At 37.5% G+C, this 13,484-nt stretch overlaps 1 protein-coding gene across 6 annotated transcripts; it reads left to right on the top strand.

Annotated features, from left to right (window-relative positions):
- The first annotated feature begins 347 nt into the window (after nucleotides 1-347).
- On the top strand, nucleotides 348-11,901 carry CBX3 (chromobox 3). 6 transcript variants are annotated; one of them, XM_059171399.1, is made up of 6 exons: nucleotides 349-486; nucleotides 1,948-1,999; nucleotides 4,868-5,010; nucleotides 7,903-8,065; nucleotides 10,148-10,242; nucleotides 10,606-11,901. In XM_059171399.1, exons 2-6 carry the CDS (start codon nucleotides 1,976-1,978, stop codon nucleotides 10,730-10,732), a joined length of 552 nt encoding a protein of 183 aa, XP_059027382.1. In that variant the 5' UTR covers nucleotides 349-486; nucleotides 1,948-1,975; the 3' UTR covers nucleotides 10,733-11,901. The 6 variants fall into 6 exon arrangements, with proteins under 6 accessions (XP_059027385.1, XP_059027382.1, XP_059027380.1 ...); XM_059171397.1 differs by lacking the exon at nucleotides 349-486 and adding an exon at nucleotides 630-777; XM_059171398.1 differs by lacking the exon at nucleotides 349-486 and adding an exon at nucleotides 637-921.
- The last annotated feature ends 1,583 nt before the right edge of the window (nucleotides 11,902-13,484 follow it).

Raw genomic sequence — 13,484 nt, forward strand, 5'->3', positions numbered from 1 at the left:
GCCTCTGATAATCCGTGCCTCCCGCGCCCCGCCCCTGATCTCCCGCCAGAATAATCGTAGCAGCCTCGCCCCTGCGATTTCCCTCCCTTAACTCTCCACCCGCGCTGAGGACTGACTCGGCCCCTTCCGGAAACACCCGAAGCGACTCCTAGTCAACACGTTACACTTCCCGCTCCACCAACCTACTTCTGACCGTTTTGGGGAGTCCACCTCTCGGGTTCAAGAGAGGTCTTTGGAAAGAGTGGTCTGCGAGGGGCACTCCTTCTTAGCTCCCAATTCTCCCCAACCAAGTTTCTCTTCACTCCCTCACCCCTGGCGTTTGGAGGCACCCACTTCTAGGGGCGAGAAGTGGGCGGAGCCCGGTTTTGGCGCTAGGCGCTGCTGCTGCGAAGCAGAAACGCCTCCGTCTAGAAGATCAGTTTCTATCCTCGCCTCTACTTCCCTTTCCCTCCCCTCCGGGGACCACCAGGCGCCACGCCGCGAACGGTAAGTGCCGCGCCGCCGCAGCCTTCCACCTGCCCCGGGCTCGGGTTCTCGGCGGGCGCGGCGCTCGGCCCCTCCCCCCGCCGGGCGCGCGCACCCGCCCGCCCCGCCCCTCGCGGCCGCCCGGCGTGGGCGGTGCCACCACCACCACCACCACCACCACCCCCCCCCTTCCAGCGGCTGCCCAGCGCGCAGCTCCCCAGCCCCCTCCCCCTCGGATGTGGCTGGAGCTTGAGGCGCGCAGGGCCGGAGACGCCGCAGACCGGGGATCCGGAGCAGCTCGGAGGCGGTGAAGTCGGTGTCTTTCTTTCTCTCTCTCTCTCTACTCGGTTGTGGTGCCTAAAATACCGCCTGCGCCCCAGGGATCCCCGCCACCCAGCTCCCCGCTTTCCGCCCTTCCCCACCCGACCCTGAGTGGGGAGCTGGCGGGAAGCAGCGGTGAGTCGAGCGGAGACCCCGCGGCGGGCCTGGGGCTTGGCCGGCGCCTGGAGTTAGTGGTGGGGGAGGGGGAGAGGGAGACTATCCTAGAGAGGGTAGAGAGCCGTGGCGACAGCCGCCTTATTTCTAGACAAAGCGCATTTCCTTTTCCCCTCCCCCATCCGCGATCAAGATGAGGGGCCCTCCACCCCCTTACGGCCTGGGTCGGCGACTGGGGCCTCTAATGAGGGCGGTGCGTTCTCCCGCATCAGCGCGGCCCGCTGTTCCGAGGCTGCGGCGGGCGCTCCGTTACGTGGCTATCGCCGGGTGGGGGAGAATGCGGGCCCGGTGGTGCAGTGCCCTTGAGCCCCCGGGCCGCGGCCTTTGTTTCTCCCCGCGGATGGGCTGACCACGAGGCCCGCGCTCCTGGGTGGGGGGCAGGGGCCGGGTGTTTAGGCCTCGCTAAGCAGGGTGGGGCTTATGGGGAGCGGATAGAAGAGGTGGTTTGTTTTTTGAAAGTGGCACGTAATGGGACTGAAGCATCTCGATATGGTGTTTTTCCTTTTTCAGTTTTTAAACTAGTGATTATAAAGGAGCAGGGTTTCTAAGAAACCAAGTTGGGGTTTATAGGCGCCTCTTTGGACTGTTAAAAGGTCTAAAGGGAAAATTCACAATAATTTATCATTGTAATTGGGTGGTCACGTCGAATTTGAACCAAATTATTTGGCCATTTTCTTAAAAAGGCTGGGTATGACATAAATTGGATTTAAATTGGAAAAAAAATTGTGCTCTTTTTTTCCTTTGTAGAACTATCTCAGATATTAGCATACTCACTATAAGGTTTTCTAGACCCACCTGGTTAGAGCACTGATGTACTCAGCAGGCATAGATCCCTAATAACGCAGGATCTCAAACCTGCATCTCTGGATTTGAGTACAAGTTTTACAGTATACGATACATAGGTGGGGGTTGGAATCCAAACAAAACTTGTGTTTAGCTACCTTTTTTCTGTCATGCAAACTTCTTAACTGTCATGCATTTTTCTAGTAATAGCTCTTCAAGTCTGCAATAAAAAATGGCCTCCAATAAAACTACATTGGTAAGTTAATGAAAACCTAAAATATGTAAGGATCTAACTCAAATTTTTTTCCCAAAAATTATAACTTAGCATCTCTGTAGTTGAGATATTTACAGCCACACGTATTTCCCAGTCCCCTCTCCCCCATGTAATGGGGAGAGTTAGAGGCGAAAACGAAATCATTACATTGAGATACTTACTGACTTGGCTTAATAGTGTCTTAATCCAATTAGAGAAACCTAATCTTGGGAGGATAGCACAATGAGTTATTTAAATACTCTTAAAAGTATTTTTATCTTGAAATAAAAATAAACTTTTGCAACATGGAAGGAGCATTAACAGACAATGCTGTAAAGCCCTTGCTGTTGGGCATAACAGTTCCTAACTCACCCTATGATGAATTCTAGAGAAATCAGGTATTTTCAGTATTGCTTAAAGAACAGGAACCTTATACACCTAGATTGGAACAAAGGTCATTCAATTACTTTGCTCATGTTGTCCTGTTTCAGACTTATTCTAAAATACATAAACCCCTTAAATTCAAATCATTGCCATTTTTCTAAAAAAACAAAATCAAATATGTGTCCAGGAAGACTAGATCTGGATCTTTTGAGCGATTAAATTGTTTCTCCACTTTCTTAAACCCTAAGTTTGCATTCTTAATACTTTATGAAAAGTTCTGTGAATATGTAAAGACTTAATGTATGTTCAGGCATATCAAGTTAGATTTTTTGAAAACACTGAAATACATAAAAATTGTGAAATTCAAAATTAATGTTCTCACAGTAATTCTAACACATTTCACCAATAATTGCAATCGTATTAAAGGCCAGTATTAACATCTAAATAAAGCAAAAGATTTGGGTTTGGGTTTGTATATTCTTCCCTTTGGTTTCACATTAAAGACCGATTTGGTTTTCAGTTTTTGCCATCATAATGTTGCACATTTTACTCAAATATCCTGAGAAACATTTACGTAAGAAACAAAGTCTGTGGCACAGATGATTCCCAGCAAAGGCGTCAGTGGAAAATGCACAAAGCATGTTCTGTGCTCCCTCAAGATTGAACTGTACTTCAAATTTCATAAGCAGTAAACCAAAGTAGATGATTGAATTGACTATATGGTTACCTGTGACCTTCAGGTATTGGAAGAAGGAACTAGCTGTCCCTGCGGCTTTGAGGATGAATAGAGATAAAGCAAACATAGATGCTTAGGTTGCTTTGGCAGACAGTTTTGATAGTCTTCAGTGTCTGAGTGACACTTAAATATCTGATCCTTTGTTAAAGGATCATAAATTGACAGCTTTGAAAGTTTTTCTTAATCTACCTTTGAATTTTGAGAGGTGAGGTGTGTTAGTTTAGGTGGGAATGTGGGTGAGTTTTCTTTTGAAAAGAAAAAGGTGAACACTGGTAACTGCTCACTGCTTGTGAGTGCCGTGGTAAATATTTCATATTTTTGTGCTAAGGTTTTTTAATCTTCGTGTTTATTCTTTTCACTTTGTTTATTTTTGTTATTCTCTTTATTAATCTCTTACTTTCATGAACATAGTTAATTTGTTTATCACTTAGAATCAGCATCGAGTAGGCTTTTATCTACAACAGTTTTTCTTTTCTCTTGCTACCATTCTTTGTACTGTACAGAATCAAAGAGCTCTCTGACTGGTTGCAATACCCAAGTGTCTTGACTAATGAAAATTATAAGAAGAAAATTGTAAAGCCTAACTTGGAGATGATATCCAACAAAATCAGATGTTTGCTGCGTTATTTTAAATTCTAGAGAATTTTTACTTTTTATAAGTGTGTACACCTCTCAATAATTACATAATTTTAATGTCCTTTTGCAATATTGAGTCACTGCTGTTGTTACTTTTCTGCTTGTATGATTTTAATGACTAGGCAATTGAGATTTTTTTTTTAATAACGCCATTGAATTTATTTTAAAATTAACAGAGATATCCCCCCCTTAGTCTCGTATCCCTCTTAGTCTCGTCTAATTAACCATTTCACGTTTTTGTTTTATCTGCTTTCAATTCATAACATGAGTTGCTGGGAAATACTGATTTTAGCTTGGTCTTTTGGCTTTTCTCATACTCTTAATACAAAAAAGAAAAAACTAATCTAAAAATTTGTTTATAAAGTGGATTTCCTGGGATACCTTTTAACACCTGAGAAACCAAGAAAGAAGGATTTTACATTAGAGAATTAAAATCCAGTATTGTGGCCTCTTCAAGTGACATTATAATTTTGTTCCATGTGATCTATAATAATATATACAGACATTATAGAACAATGATAGTGTCCTTTTTAACCTATTAGTGGTCTTAGTTTACAATTGATGTCAGGATTCTGCACTTACCTCTTTTTGTATAATTGAGACTTTTGACATTGGTATTGAGTATTGAGAAATTAGTATTGGTATTGAGAAATAGGATTGTTAGTGTTTGGAGGCTATAGTTTTTTAATGGGACTATGGTTCACTTAATAAGGTCTCTTATTAGTATTTATTCTCTTTGTACCATTGTCTAATACTTTCTAGTTGTTTGTTGCTATGTTGTAGTTAAAATGAGTACAAACTCTAATAAATAAATTTGGTCTTGTAGACTAGGTAAGGCATTAGATTTGGAAAAGATAAACAGTATTTTCCACATAGTGTTTTTGATTATTTTTATTATTTCAGCCATGAGGATGGGTGATAGGTTTGAGCTAAAATGGGATTAAGTATTCTTTTTGATTATCTGTTGACTTTTATCTTTTCAGAATGTGTCTGCCTTGGGATATAGAAGTAAAAATATAGATGTCAGATGCAATGATAATGTAAATAATTTAGTCTTTAAAATATACCAAAAAATGAAAAAAGATGTTTCTTAGGTCTTTTTCGTTTTATTTTAGCAAAAAATGGGAAAGAAACAGAATGGAAAGAGTAAAAAAGTAGAAGAGGCAGAGCCTGAAGAATTTGTGGTGGAAAAAGTACTGGACCGACGTGTAGTGAATGGGAAGGTGGAGTATTTCCTGAAGTGGAAGGGTTTTACAGAGTAAGAAACCTGGTGCTTTTATTATATGTTTAACTGCATCAAAGTGACATTTAAAATTTGCTTTTAGTCTGGGTTTTTAAAATCCATTTTCTCATAGATTTCTTTATACGTAAAGACACCTTTGATCCAAGGTACTTTGAGATCTGTTTTAAAAAGTCACATCTTGTACCCCTGGGACAAATAATACATTACATGATAATTCTAAAAATTTTTTAAAATAATGAAAAGTCATGCTTGTAGGGGCGCCTGGGTGGCTCAGTGGGTTAAGCCTCTGCCTTCAGCTCAGGTCATGATCCCAGGGTCCTGGGATCGAGCCCCACATCGGGCTCTCTGCTTGGCAGGGAGCCTGCTTCCTCCTCTCTCTCTGCCTGCCTCTCTGCCTACTTGTGATCTCTCTCCCTCTGTCAAATAAATAAATAAAATCTTTAAAAAAAAAAAAAAGTCATGCTTTTAGCCTACAGTCATAACCAATCAGATTTGAAATTAGTTGATTGCCTTGGAGAATCAAATTTATAGGAGTGCAGTTTATTATATAGTGCATTTTAGTGTAGTTAGATACTGTACTGATTAGAATATCTAATGGACATTGTATTCTTACAAAGGACACTAAAAATATTGAAGCTATATATAAAGTAGACTGGTGGGTGTTGAACAGAAGTGCTTATCATCCATGACTTAGACCACAGGCAGTAGGTTGACTGTATCCTAATCTCCTAAGAAGTGGTGTGGGCATTTTTTAAGCTCCTTAGTTCTTTATGTTCCTTGTTACTAATTGCTCTTACAATTATTATAAGGTTAGCTGTATTGTGAATAACTCACGCAAAAATTCCAGTCTTATACTTAACTAAAAATATTGAAGCTATATATAAAGTAGACTGGTGGGTGTTGAACAGAAGTGCTTATCATCCATGACTTAGACCACAGGCAGTAGGTTGACTGTATCCTAATCTCCTAAGAAGTGGTGTGGGCATTTTTTAAGCTCCTTAGTTCTTTATGTTCCTTGTTACTAATTGCTCTTACAATTATTATAAGGTTAGCTGTATTGTGAATAACTCACGCAAAAATTCCAGTCTTATACTTAACATTTATCGTATGCTAAATCTACTTTGATTTTTCTGCCTTATACCACAAAAACAGCAAGGCTCTGTGGTCAGTGACTTATTGAAAATGGATAAGTAGAGATAGACAACAGTTTTCTGAGCATGGCAGAGATGGGAGAGTGTGCTAGTCAAATATTTAGGCTTTGAATATCTGTTACCTACTACATGCCCCACCATTTACATTTAAAGATGTCTCCATAGCAATTTGGGGATTACAAGTTGAGGGGAAGTTTAAGATTCTTTATTTTATCCTTCTAATATCCTTAGTTGAGCTCTTAAATACAGTGTAAGTTCATAATTTACCACTAGAAAAATTTCCTACAGATAGCAGAACAAAGCAAAGTCCTGAACTATTCTAAAATTAGATTTAGCTAGTATGCCAAAAAATTGATTACCATCATATGATAGGTTTTTTGTTGTTTGTTTTGGAATCTCATGAGACATTAAATGCTATTTGTCTCTGTCTAGCCCATAAAATGTTGAGAAACTTAACTCCTTGTCTCCCTCTTTTTCTCAAACTTAAGGCCATTGGCTTTAAGTATGGCTAAGAACCTACTATCTGCAGTACAATGTATTAGGTAATATAGAAGTCTGTAATGAAAGTAACACTACAAAATGGAGGCTCTGCTTCAGCTCTTTTGTCCTCTATCCTCTGATTCAGGTTTGCCAGTTTTAGCATCTTAGCATATCAGAAGACACAAGCTGTAACCAGAAGTTTAACTACCTTTCTTTTCCATCGTCTCTAAAATGATTAATTTCATTCTATCTTGTTCTGTAAAGGCTTTCTGGATCACAGTACACAGTTAGCAAGCCTACAGGGCACCTGGCTGGCTCAGTTAAGTAAAGCATGTAGTTCTTGATCTTGGGAGTAGTGAGTTCGAACTCCACATTGGTCAATAGAGTCTTTAAGTGAACAAGCATATGACTAGTGTAGGATTATCTGACATTCACGTTTGGTAATTGATACTCATTTTCTTTGCAGTCCCCCTGAAAAACACATGAAAATAGTCATCTCAGCATTATATCAGAGGTTGCCAAACTTTTTCCTTAAAGAATCATGTAGTAAATACTTAATGTTTTGTGGGCTGTAGACCTCTTATAATTACTCATCCTTGCAAATATAGTACAAAAGCAGCAGTAGACAATTCGTTAAACAAATGAGGACAGCTTTTTCTAATGAATGGGCCCTGATTTCCTATAATTGTCATTTTGAAATTTTTTCCCAATTAAAAATGTGGAAAACATTTTTAGTTGCCCAACATACAAAAGCTGCATTTGACTTTTGGGTTGCCAACACCTGCTTTTTATCATTGCCAAATTTGAGTACGCAGCAGAAGTTGAAAATACTGCCTATATAGAATGCCTTAGAATTTTTGTGTTTTCAAACATGGTGTTGAAGTTCCCAACCGGAGGGAGGCATAATCTAACTGATCTGATAAAGTAATTTGGGGTGGGAATAGGGAATCAACATTTTTCAAAAGCCTTTGTAGAGAAATTCTGAAGTGGGTTGTCTATGTAACTTGGGAAAATACTAGTTCCATTTATTCTGCTAGAGCAGGTATAGTCAACTTGGAGGTAATACAGCAGACTGCCCACTTACTAGAGGCTAAGAAAGTAGACCCAGGAAGTATAAGCAGATTTTCTCAAAAGAATGTGGGGATAGGGAGAAAATGGTAAGCATCTGCAGTATAGCAGACTTTTTTTTTTTCCCCAGATATATGTTAAATGAACATGGATAATGGTGATGAATCATATTTAATTGATTTTTTTTTTTTTTTTTAACCAAACCCAGTGCTGACAATACTTGGGAGCCTGAAGAAAATCTAGATTGTCCAGAGTTAATTGAAGCATTTCTTAACTCTCAAAAAGCTGGTAAAGAAAAAGATGGTACAAAAAGAAAATCTTTATCTGACAGTGAATCTGATGATAGCAAATCAAAGAAGAAAAGAGATGCTGTAAGTATAAGATATTGCCTAGCACACTAAGTGAAAGGTTGATGGCTTGATTTTTAGAATGCATTTGATACTTTCTAAATGCTTAATATTTTTAAGACGAAAAGGATAGGCATGATCTAGCCTCCATCATATAAATGTTCAGTAATAAGTGCGTATACCACTTACATTGTTGTGCTAGTGTTATTTTGAGTAGATTCATGGATTTGATCCCTGATAAGCCATTTCCTGTGATCCAGGACTGGCAGTCTTAAATACGATGAACACAGAGATTATATCATTGTAGTCCCTTACAATATAGTAAAAACAATCCACATGGCACATCCTGATAGACCTTATAGACCACGGTGGCATTGACCACCAGAACCTGCCTTCACATGTGACCTTTGTTTTTTCAGAATATTGCCAAACAACATTTTGATTTTGAAGTATTTAAATCTTTAGTACTAGAAATTTTTTAAATGTGTTTTGGTGTGAATTGAGACAGCTGGTTCATTAACTGCATGAGTATTTTGATCCAGTCTTTGCTTCACTAATGTGTGTGTGGTTTTGGGCAAAACACCTAACTACTTGTTTAAACCCTCAATTCCAAAACATTGTATTTCCCATGCCTGCTAGCAATTTGGGAAATGGTCTTGATTCTGAATTAGTATTTAGGCTTGGGAACTAAACATAAAATAAAGATTTATTGATAAGGTGTTTGGGTTTAAAATTGGATCATTTGAATTAGATGCCAAGTAGTTTACAGATAACCTGTTAAATCTTCATGGCAGATCTGCTAAGATTATAGGTATTATCCCCATTTTCCAGATGAGAAGCAGAGGTTCACTACAAATTTGGTTCTGGATGCTTTAGCAGCCAAAGCAAAAAGGTAACAGTGTTAAGAAACCATAAAGGTAAATTGAAAGTCAACCATATATTCAGCAGAAGCACTGTTTAGTAACAGTAGTTATCCTACACTGAGCTCTTACAGTGTGCCCAGCAGTGTTCTACATAACTTAATTTGCATTTTTTATACTACAAAATGTCTGAGACCGATAGTATTGTTCCTGTTTTTTAGGTAATAAACCTGAACCACAGAGAGATTAACTTGCCCAAAGCTACACAGTTAGTACAGTTTAGAGTCATCATTCTAACTAAGTCAGGTAATCTGGCTCCAGAACCTGGGATATTGATAGAAAATTCTGGTAGGGAGAAGGAATTTCTTAATCTAAGCAGTTCTCAAACTTTTTTGGTCTCAGAACACCTTTAATACTCTAGAATTTTGAGAATGCCAGAGAACTTTTATTTGCATGTGTTATGACCATCAATCCTGTTAGAAATTAAAACAAAGTTCTGAAACATTTGTATATTCAGTTAAGAAGGACAGAACCTATTGTATGTTCATAAGTTATCATGAAAAATAACTTTAAATGAGAAGAGTGGCATTTTACAGTTTTGCCCGTCTTTTCAGTGTCTAGCTTAAGACAGTTCTGCATTTGATTTGCTGTCTTAATGTTGTTTAGTGGAGGCATATGAAGGTACTCCAAAGTCAAAGATAAATGAAAGGGGGGGGACCTTGCAGATAACCAGACACCTACTAAAGGTCTCAGGGATCTCTAGGGGTCAAAACCATGTTTTATGCTAGATATTTCTTAATACTATAATGGAGATTGATGACAATACTGATCAGTCTGACTTGAAGTTTTTTACTATTTTGCTATTTGTATTTTGTGTGTGTTTTAAAAATATGTGGATAATTTAAACAAATTCCTAAAAGTGATTTGAAATCCTAACTAGAAAGAATTCATAATTATTGATGAGCTAGCAGAAATAAAGGGATTAAATTTGTGTGCCTACACAGTTTTTTGATATATTATTATAATGAAGGGCATTTGTTTTCTTTCCTCGAGATTCAGAATACTTTTAGATACCTGGATTTGTGTTTTAGTAGTAAATAAGGGTTCTTTCTCTTGTCATTTCTTTTCCACTTTCACTTGATAGCTGTATTTCACGAAAACAAATGGGAAATTAATATTATTAGTTTGTAATATGGAAAGTGGGTGAAGCATTTATGTACATAGTCATTTAACATCTTTTAATTAGGCTGATAAACCAAGAGGCTTTGCCAGAGGTCTTGATCCTGAACGAATAATTGGTGCCACAGACAGCAGTGGAGAGTTAATGTTTCTCATGAAATGGTAAGTGTGTAGGTGGTTGCTATTATATTTTAAAGTGAGAGTAGATTATTTAATTTGTGAAGCCTTATCTAGAAAAGGTTCTATAGTTTTCCTCATTAGATAGTATCTGCTGAAAAGATGATTCTAGGATTTTTGTTTTTTGGAGGGTGGCGGGGGAGTGGTTGGCTTTGTTTGCTAATGGTGTTTTAAAGCAAAGATCGGCCTGTTTTGGAAAGTGTAGTTTTACTGGAACACAGCCACGAATATCACATCCTTCTGAAGCACTTAAATACCTTTTGATTGAATTACGATTTAAGTGAAAGATTCTCAGTTGGCAAAAACAGTTGAGACTTCTGACTGAGCATTTTTTTTCCCTCACGACAGGAAAGATTCAGATGAGGCAGACTTGGTGCTGGCAAAAGAGGCAAACATGAAGTGTCCTCAAATTGTAATTGCTTTTTATGAAGAGAGACTAACTTGGCATTCTTGTCCAGAAGATGAAGCTCAATAATTGTTTGCATTGCTTTTTATATATATTTATATATATATATAAAATCTGGGTCTTTGTTTTTTGATTTATTAGTGTGAAGAAATAACATTCTAATGAAAATCAAGTTTGATATGTTTGTTTTGAAGTAGTATTGGGAGAGTTGTTGGGGTTTTTGCATCTATAGCACTGGTTACTTTAAACAAATAAAAGCTTTCTGTAGTTGCTTCCTTTATCGGAAAAGAATATTTGAGACCATGATATATTATCCCCCTGCATTAGAGAACCTTTTCTAAATGTTGGGGGAAATCTTCATAGTCTTTACTCAGTCAGAATTTGTGTTTAACTCCTATATGCCTAAGGACCATTCTGGGTTTTTTGTTTATTTAGGGGTTTTTTTGTGTGTATACTTAAAATACGTAAGTGGTTTTTGTTTTTAACATTCACCAAAACAAAAACAGCATTTTATAACCATGGATAAGCCCATGTTTCTGGGATGCTATCATTTTCAGCATTTTAAGAAATAAATCACTTAAACTGAAGTTTTTCCTGAGGCCTTAACCTTCAAATTTTGTAATTAACTGGACAATTTAAATATAATGTAAACAATTTAAATTGGACAATTTAAAAGCAGCCATATCAGAATCCATATCCTTCTCTACAGCCATATAAACACAAGTATATTTGCAAGATCCCTGAAAGGAAAATTTTATCACTACCAACAACCTCCCCACCTAAATGACAAAACTAGACAAGTCCTTGTGTGTTTTAGTTAGGTAAGCAATACTTTAGTTAAATGGACATGTAAAGGTTCCTTCTAGTGAACCATTCCTTTTTAAGAAGTTGAAATTCTCTGTGCTGTATTGACTAAAAGGTCACGATTCATGGACTGTCTACAACTTCCTTCATGGAAGCTAATCATAATCAGATGGTTAGAGATGTTGGCAGTTTAGCACCTGCTGGAGTAAATGGGTGGACAGGCTTGTATAATCCAAATTCTTCACCTGCATGTTTTTTCTTTACCCCAGTTCATTCCTGACATGTAGGCTCAGTCTTTTCAGTATTTGAGTTACTGGTTCAGCAGAAACCAGGAAAAACAGTAACTTTGTAGTCAATGTTATCCAACTGTATATTGTTTACTTTATTGTAAATACTGGTAAACAGTGGTCAATAAATAGTTTTATATTCCTTTATGTGATTAGACTTTTTATTAATCTGATTTTCTAATGGGAGTAGAGACATACCTTAGAATCCTGTTCATGTTTATAAATAACACTAAAGCATTAGAGTATATGTCTTAGATCTTTTGAGCTGAGGAGTTTCAAACTTACTAGTATATGTATTTCCACAAAAATGAAAATTGGTTTCTTGGGGTGCCTAAGAGGAATCTGTTTCATTAAAATGAAATTTTGAAAAAAAAAAATGAAATTTTGATACTTAGAATCTAGTTTGTTGAAACCGCTGTTTGAAAAACAGTTATGATAGGATAGATCCTGTTGTGAGAGACCCATTTCTACTAATCTCCAAAATTCATACAGAGAAAAGGAAATCATTTTGCCGTATATCTAAATATTTAATTATGTTGTGTATCTGAAACTGATAGGTTATATGTCAAGTTATACCTCAATTAAAAAAAAATTTTTTAAATCCTATCTATACTAGGCTATTTATTACTTGTCTCTTTATGTACCTAGCACTGCTCTCAACAGTGGGTTCCTAGGTGGTACCAAATTCCCTGTTGATATTCCCCATATTAAACTTCAGTAAGGGAATTTCTGGAGACCGTATTGTCCACATACTACTTTTATTACCCCTTATTATGTTGTATGTTTCTTTTTGGTGCTGTAAAAAATTGCTTCAGGTTTAATGGCTTAAAACAGCATAAATTTACTATCCGCTCTGGAGGTCAGAACTCTGATTTGTCTCATTGACCTGAAAAGTTATACGCAGGGCCACTGGTTCCTTCTCGGGGCTCTAATGGTAAAATCTGTTTCCTTGTCTTATTTTCAGTAGCATAGCCACCTGCTGTATAATAGTTCCCAACTTAACCAACCGCTGTAGGTAGGTTAGGTTGTCATTTTTTTTGTTACCAGTGTAGTGAATGTTCTTACATATATATAATGTGTAGTTAGACTTAAGTAGATAGAGGTTACCATGTATTACTGAAGTCAAGCTTGCAGTGATTTTCTCTCCCCATTGGTCACCATTATCCTATATCCCCACTTGTACTGTAAATTAATAATATTGACCTTACTTTTTTTTAGCCAATCTGATGGTTTTAATTTGGCATGTCTATGGTCTTTTCTGAGCATTCTTTTAATGCTTAACGGCTATTTGCATTTCCTCATCTATAAACTGCCAATTTTATAAAAATTTTTAATTGGCACTTATTTTTGTAGTGAGAATATTAACACTAAATTTTTTGTATTGCAAATATTTTTTCCCAGTGTCTATATTTTGACATTTGTGGTATCTTTTGATTGTACCTTTTTAAAAATTTGTATATGGTCAACTCTTGTCAGTTTTGACATCTTCTGGATTTCCTGTCATGTTGAAAAATGTTACTCCTGTCCTGAAGTTGTATGGATAGTCCTAAATTTTCCTAATTTTCCCTGTCATTTTTATAGTAAAGTCTTTAATCAGATTTTGTTAGATACTGTGATGAAGCCTTCTGATTTTATTTTATTTATTTATTTATTTGCCCCCCAAGATGGATATCAATACCACTGAAGAAGTGAGAGGTGTGGCTAACAAAGTTTGCCTAATCCTTTGGATC

Source organism: Mustela lutreola, chromosome 4, assembly GCF_030435805.1.
Source record: "Mustela lutreola isolate mMusLut2 chromosome 4, mMusLut2.pri, whole genome shotgun sequence".
NCBI lineage: Eukaryota > Metazoa > Chordata > Mammalia > Carnivora > Mustelidae > Mustela > Mustela lutreola.